This window comes from Anoplopoma fimbria, chromosome 22 (assembly GCF_027596085.1).
Source record: "Anoplopoma fimbria isolate UVic2021 breed Golden Eagle Sablefish chromosome 22, Afim_UVic_2022, whole genome shotgun sequence".
In the NCBI taxonomy this organism is placed as follows: Eukaryota; Metazoa; Chordata; class Actinopteri; order Perciformes; family Anoplopomatidae; genus Anoplopoma; species Anoplopoma fimbria.
In genome coordinates this window covers 7,456,787-7,464,172 of record NC_072470.1, presented here as the reverse complement: position 1 = coordinate 7,464,172, position 7,386 = coordinate 7,456,787, and the positions used below count along the sequence as shown (strand labels likewise).

Genomic DNA, 7,386 nt, shown 5'->3' with positions numbered 1-7,386 from the left:
ATTGTATTAGTCTGTTGCACTTATTGTATTAGTTTGTTGCACTTATTGTATTAGTCTGTTGCACTTATTGTATTATTGTTATTGTATTAGTTTGTTGCACTTATTGTATTCGTATTAGTTTGTTGCACTGATTGTATTCGTATTAGTTTGTTGCACTTATTGTATTCGTATTAGTTTGTTGCACTGATTGTATTCGTATTAGTTTGTTGCACTTATTGTATTCGTATTAGTTTGTTTCTGTACTTGTTTATGCTTTTAGATGCTTGTTTAAGAAAGGAGATGCACTTATGACTTCTGGTGACTAGTAGTTCTCTATGTTGAATACACTTATTGTAAGTCTCTTTGGATAAAAGCGTCTGATAAGATAAGATAAGATAAGATAAGATAATCCTTTATTAGCGGGGAAATTTGCAAAATGACTGTAATGTAAATGTAATGTAAGTCAAGGGCAGTGATTCCTAAGATGTCCTTGATAAAATACATTTAAATAGTAGATATAGGTCAATATAGTAGTTTATGAATAATGTTAATAGCATGGTTCTTGGGATGTGAATTTTGGTGTTTTGTCAGATGGGTTTCAATAAAGATATTTAAGTGTCACTTTTAGAGAGGGGGGGGTCCTTTAGGGGGGTCCCTTCCATCAACGCCGGAAAAAGGGGGAGAGACGTCCGTCGTTGATGCTCCGGATCCGGATCCGCCCCAACCGGGCGTCACAGCACCGACAAGATGGCCGAGAGTCCGGGACGAAAGTGACGGGGAGAAGCGAACCAAAACACAGGCGAACGACCACCAACCCCCCTTTTTTTTTTTTTTTTTTTTTTTCCCCCTGGCCGACGCGCAGAGCCGCAGAGCCGCGCCGTGGGCGACACCTGGACCCCCGCTGGAGACGCCGCTCTGTGGTGGGGGGGGACATCCGCGGGCATGCGGACAAACCGCGCACGGAGCGGCCCGCTGACGTTCCACCGGGTTTCTGGCGTGCAGCTGCAGAGTTAGCATTAGCATTAGTGTTAGCATTAGCTTAGCATTAGCATATCATTAGCTTATCATTATAGTTAGCATTAGCATTAGCGTTGGCATTAGCATTATAGTTATCATTACCATTATAGTTAGCATTAGCTTAGCATTAGCGTTGGCATTAGCATTATAGTTAGCATTAGCATTAGCGGACTGGCTCAGCTGTTGTTGTTGTTGTGGATGGTTTGCGGGTGAGGGCGGGTGTGCAGGGGGACGCTTCTTGTGTCTGTCTCGCTGCTTAAAAGTACCTGCATCGGGGGGCTGTGTGACCGGCTGTCCTGGAGGACTGTAGCCCGGGCTGCACACACATCAGAGGGGCGGAGGAGGAGGAGGAGGAGGCACCATGGCCCATTCTCCCGTCCAGGGGAACCTGCCGGGGATGCAGGTAAGACACATGTACAAGCAGCCACGATGAGAACAACATGTACGTTTGTTTGGTTTTTTGCGGGGGGGGAGGAGGAGGAGGGGGGTCCATGCTGCGGGTTTTGGGAACGCGTGAACGCGCACGCCGAACCTGCTGTGTGTGACTTTGAGGCATCTCGAGTAACGTTGAGGGTCCCCTCGGAAAAACCTGACGCTCTCATGATGCACACACCATTTATATATATATAAAAGAAGACATACATTTATATATATATATATATAAAAGAAGACATACATTTATATATGTACAGGACCAGTGAAAAAGTTTAGATGCACCTTCTCATTCAACTGCTTTGAAGAATTTAGACATATATATTATATTTATATATATATATATATATATATATAAATGTATGTCTTCTTTTTTTTTTTTATATATATATATAAATATGTCTTCTTTTTTTTATATATATATATAAATGTATGTCTTTTTTTTTATATATATATATATATATATATATATATATATATATATATGTATGTCTTTTTTATATATATATATATATATATAAATGTATATATATATATATATATATATATATATATATATATATATATATATATATATAAAAGAAGACATACATTTATATACAGTACCAGTCAAAAGTTTGGACACACACCTTCTCATTCAACTACTTTGAAGAATCTAAACATATTCTGGTTTGTTGAGCATTTGTTTGTTTACCACATAATTCCATATGTGTTCCTTCATAGTTTGGATGTCTTCAATATTAATCTACAATGTAGAAAAAAATAATAATAAAGAAAAACCATTGAATGAGAAGGTGTGTCCAAACCTTTGACTGGTACTGTATGTCGAAACATAAAATAGGAAACAACCTAAACTACGATGTGTATGCGACACTGTACAACAGAGCATTCAGCTCATTTGCATCTCTTTGCTATGGCGTCATTAGTTTATTGTCACGCTAATTGTTCTGCTACATCTTTGCAACAGAGGACACGCATTGAATGCACCATTCCGATAATGCAGCCATGACTTGAGGTCCACTGTACAAAGACCTGTTCTAGGCTCTGCTGCTGTCTTTAGTTATTTGCCTACAGGGGATAATTGTGTTGGGGAGATAACTGTTCCTTAATGTAAACTGCCTCATGCACCAGATTATTTCCCCCTGTGCAGGCTCGTTAGCAGCATTTCTCTGCTTTGGAAGTAAATGCATGCAGACTCTGAATCTGGGGGAGGATGCTTCAGGGGGCAGAAAAGCTGATTTTTGGCACCAACAAAGACTTGAGTCCATTTAAAGCATCATAACTCATGCTAAATATTAAATAAGTTTGTGCTGCCAGCCAAGTGACGATTGTTCTTGAAATAAACTTCAGGCAATTACACAGATTGAATTTGAGTCTACATCTACCAGTGAAAGTTTTAAATCTGGCATAAAAAGCTCTTATTCCAAATTAAACCCTTTGTTCCAAACAAAACACTTTATTGATGTAACACGATATGACTCATCACTTTATCACTTCTGTCCCACACGTTCCATTAGTGGAATCACAGTTTAGTTTCTCGTATAAATCTCTTTCATGGCAACAAAATGATCTTCATCTGTGACATAAAGGGCTCCCTTCTTGTGTAAGGCAGCTGTTTCATTTTTAGCTATCTCTAAACCGGCATATTGACCCGTTCTCTGCTGTGAAGAGGTCATAAAAGGGAAGATGTTTTTGGTCAGAGCCCCACTCTTGTGTTTCCCACACAACAGCCTCTGGAGAGTTAAGTCATTTTAGTTCACTTCCTGCAGCGCTCAAGTGGGCTTATTTTTTTCGGTCAACGCTCTGATACGCATGCTGCTACAGTGTGCTACCAGGGACAAGTTGGCGATCCAAGCTTATTTTTGTTATAGCATTCGAGATCATGCAACAGCACTCGATTCATCCCTCCTGTCCTCATGACCTCAAGAGGAGTTATAATTATGTCTCAGTCGTTTTGGCTGTAACAGTGATATTGTGTTAGATATTTTTCCTCATCGCATCTCAGCACAAACAGGCTCATTTACATCTACAGCACCCAATCTGTCCCAAACCCAGTCATGCACATACAATGTCATATACATGGTTACCATCTGCATGAGATTGTGCATTAGGTCCCACGCTGGCTTCATCCCTGATTCAGAACGAAAGCATTCAATTCAAAATCTTACATCAGAGACCCATATGTCTTTGTTCAACTCGAATCAAGTCTAGTTAAAGCTAGGGTAGGTAATCTCGAGAAACCAGTAAAACTAAGCTAGATTTTAATATGAATCCAACCCTTAAATCCCAGCCCAGTGTTGACGACTCTTTTCTAAAATGTTATTTTTAGGTGCATATTTTATGGTATTTCAATTCTATTTAACCTGCCTGCTATCCAACCGTTACACTCTTTCCCTTTCATTCTCCTCTGTCTTTCTCTATCCGTGTACACAAACAAGGTGTTGCAACGAGTGAATTAATGCATCCTGAAAGAATGGCACCCTGCTGGTGTTTCCTATTTACTCCCCCAGCATTCAGTTCTTTTCAAACATTCCCTTTTCTTTCTTTCTTTGTCTTGCTTTCCTTCCTTTTTTGTTGTTGTTTAAATCCGCCTTCCCCCTTTCCTCCCCAACCCCCCTCCCTTGCTTTGTTCCCCCCCTTTTCCCCCGTCGCCGGCAGAGCGCCAAAGCCGACCCGGAGGAGCTGTTCACCAAGCTGGAGCGCATCGGCAAGGGCTCGTTCGGCGAGGTGTTCAAGGGCATCGACAACCGCACCCAGAAGGTGGTGGCCATCAAGACCATCGACCTGGAGGAGGCGGAGGACGAGATCGAGGACATCCAGCAGGAGATCACTGTGCTGAGCCAGTGCGACAGCCCCTTCGTCACCAAGTACTACGGCTCGTACCTCAAGGTGATGCTCGTTATAGGCTATAATGTGGAGTACATGTTTTTTAGTTCTGTATCTGTTTTCCACTCCAAGTGAGCAAATGGGATGGAAGGATTTCTCCTCCTCTGGCCACCTTTTCCCTGATTAATCCTGAATTAAAACAGGATTGGCCTCAGACGACTTCCCACCAAGCCCCCATGGTGTCATCATGTGTTGTTTACACCTCCCAATGAGCCAATAACCCCCTTCATAAATGGCTCCACAAACACTCTGTAACAAAATCTTTTCCTCATCGCTGGCCGCTCACTTTCTTCTCTTCTTTCTGTCTCCACCGTTCCAGGACACAAAGCTATGGATCATCATGGAGTATTTAGGCGGAGGCTCGGCGTTAGATTTGGTAAGTGCACGTCGACGCATCTGACACTCTCTCCCCTTCGCTCCGACATTGGTACGTCTTTGCAGCCCTACTTTTTTGTCCCCCCGCTGAACCAAACATCATGGTTTATGTTTAAATAGACTCCTTATTCTTTAGATACATGTCTTTTGCACATCTGCCAGTTTTTCTCCAAAGCTTAAAGGAGTACTTCATCTGTATATCAGTTACTCACCTCGTGTTACCTTGAATTGTTGGAGAAAACATATTTTTACAGCAAAACTATATCAAAACATCCTTTTTACAAACTCTTGCACACCTCGTGCAGGATAATCCAAGTCTCATATATGCAGATGTGTGCTCACTACTTCACAAACACATGCCTCTTCACCAGAACTTTACTTTTAAACAAACGTTGGACAGGATGCACGTAATTTTAAATCTGATTAAAAGTTGTGTGTTTGGCTTAAGATATCACTCTACCTTCAGCCCTGTAGAGTAAATAATCATCTGCATAGAAGTCCACAGCTCATGGGTTTTCTGTTTGTTTTCCCTATCTATAGATGGAGCCCGGATCCCTGGACGAGACCCAGATCGCCACGATCCTGAGGGAGATCCTCAAGGGCCTGGAGTACCTGCACTCTGAGAAGAAGATCCACAGGGATATCAAAGGTAGCCTGAGAGCGCTGCGATCAGAGGCCGCAGGCTTTCAGCTGACTAACTGGCATCACGGAGCACACACAAATATCACGTAGCGCCTTAATGGTATTGACGTCCACTTATGGGTTTCATTCATTATAGAGGGGTTGTGTGTCATCGGGGGGGATTGAGGTTGAACGCTGCAGCGCTTCTCTAAAAGGCTTTCTGACAGTCGTTCCCCCCCCGTTTGTGAAATAAATCGGCGATGCAGTTAAATGGTGTTGATAAAGTGTGTGTGTGTGTGTGTGTGTGTGTGTGTGTGTGTGTGCTCTCCGAGCTGCATCACGTAATCCTTCGATCTCTGTTCTCCTCCCCTCACCTCTACAGCCGCCAACGTGCTGCTGTCCGAGCAGGGAGAGGTGAAGCTGGCGGATTTCGGCGTGGCGGGGCAGCTCACCGACACGCAGATCAAGCGCAACACCTTCGTCGGCACGCCATTCTGGATGGCCCCCGAGGTCATCAAGCAGTCGGCGTACGACTCCAAGGTCAGGGGTCAAAGACCACGGGTCATATATACATTGTACGCTCCATTGAATTGTCACTACGCTGACAGCCTGTTGTTTGAGAACATCACAGCGTAAAACATTCTTCTTAAAATAAGGTCATTCTTTTTTACAATAGAAATACAGAGAGACACAGAGAGTTGCAAGCCAAGTAGATCTAACTTTGCAGACACGTGTCAGTCCTATGGCCGATATCACGCGATAATTTATCTCGCTAGGCTTCAAGGGACGCGTTCGTGCCCAAAACCACAGCGGTACGGATAAATCTGCGTCCTTGTGAGGAGCTACCAGTAGCTAGGGGGCGTGGTTTAGGTGTGTGTGATGGGACACGGAGAGGCTAAAGAAGTTAGCGTAGATGCTGCGATGGCATCAGTGCTATCAGAACCAGAGAGTATTTCTTCATTGACAGAAGGCTCTTCTCCATATAAAAGAAGTTTTCGCTCCTCTCTCGACTGGCTTTGGCAAGAGTTTGATTGACAGATGGTTCATCCAATATCCTCCATCGTCTTTTTTTAGAAACAGTTTCCAATGATGGCTTCTCAGATTGGTAACAAAAGAATCTGGCGAGTCGTCGTAGCTCGAGGGATGGTTTTGGCTAAAATGAGTTCCATTTACAGTGACGACTCCTTCCATTGCTGGAAAGAGCTGAGACCAAAAAAAACAAGTGGACTGGAGAAGCTCCTCTCTCATTCTCTGGTCCTCTCGGTCTCATTATGTTCCACTTGGAGCGCGACATCTAGTGGTAAGATTTGGTAAACCGGTCCAGTCGGTCCGGTCTGGTGTTTGGATTCATATCAAAGCCATTTGAAAATTTCACCAGTCTTAGTTGCAAACATGCCCAACTAAAACAGAGTGGGGAAAACAACACTAATAACCCTTTGATGTTTTAAACCTCTAGTCCTGCTACAAAATCATTTTTTTAACCATGTTTCTTCCCCGTGCGTTTCCAGGCCGACATCTGGTCGCTGGGCATCACGGCCATCGAGCTGGCGAAAGGTGAGCCGCCCCACTCGGAGCTCCACCCCATGAAGGTCTTATTCCTCATCCCAAAGAACAACCCGCCCACGCTGGAGGGCAGCTACAGCAAGCCGCTCAAGGAGTTCGTGGAGGCCTGCCTCAACAAAGAGCCCAGCTTCGTAAGTAGCGTCTCACGTTTCAAGATTTATTTTTGCATCGTGTGCTCGTCTCACCCGCCTCCCTTCGGTTCCCTCAGAGGCCGACCGCCAAAGAGCTGCTGAAGCATAAGCTGATCGTGCGCCACGCGAAAAAGACTTCCTACCTGACGGAGCTGGTGGACAAGTACAAGAGGTGGAAGGCGGAGCAGTCGAGAACGGCGGAGTCCAGTTCGGATGAGTCCGACTCGTAAGTCTGACACCGTCCTCCCTCACTTTTTATGTTTGATGTTATTTTTCCTGCTGAACAGTAGAAACTGGCTTCATCGCTCACCCTAATGAACGCCTCTTTTGTCCGTCCAATCAGAGAGCAGGACGGCCAGGCGTCGGGCGGGAACGACTTTGG

The 7,386-nt window shown here is 44.0% G+C and overlaps 1 protein-coding gene across 1 annotated transcript in view; it reads left to right on the top strand.

Annotated features, from left to right (window-relative positions):
• Nucleotides 1–833: 833 nt before the first annotated feature.
• The window catches only part of stk24b (serine/threonine kinase 24b (STE20 homolog, yeast)), a 9,162-nt gene continuing 2,609 nt past the window's right edge, over nucleotides 834–7,386 (top strand). The window contains exons 1-8 of the mRNA XM_054623965.1: nucleotides 834–1,399; nucleotides 4,087–4,317; nucleotides 4,634–4,690; nucleotides 5,230–5,338; nucleotides 5,693–5,850; nucleotides 6,819–7,004; nucleotides 7,082–7,230; nucleotides 7,348–7,386. The exon at nucleotides 7,348–7,386 is cut by the window's right edge and continues 85 nt beyond it. Of these exons, the coding sequence (XP_054479940.1) occupies nucleotides 1,358–1,399; nucleotides 4,087–4,317; nucleotides 4,634–4,690; nucleotides 5,230–5,338; nucleotides 5,693–5,850; nucleotides 6,819–7,004; nucleotides 7,082–7,230; nucleotides 7,348–7,386 (971 nt within the window). The 5' untranslated portion in view covers nucleotides 834–1,357. The remainder of the gene's footprint in view (nucleotides 1,400–4,086; nucleotides 4,318–4,633; nucleotides 4,691–5,229; nucleotides 5,339–5,692; nucleotides 5,851–6,818; nucleotides 7,005–7,081; nucleotides 7,231–7,347) is intronic.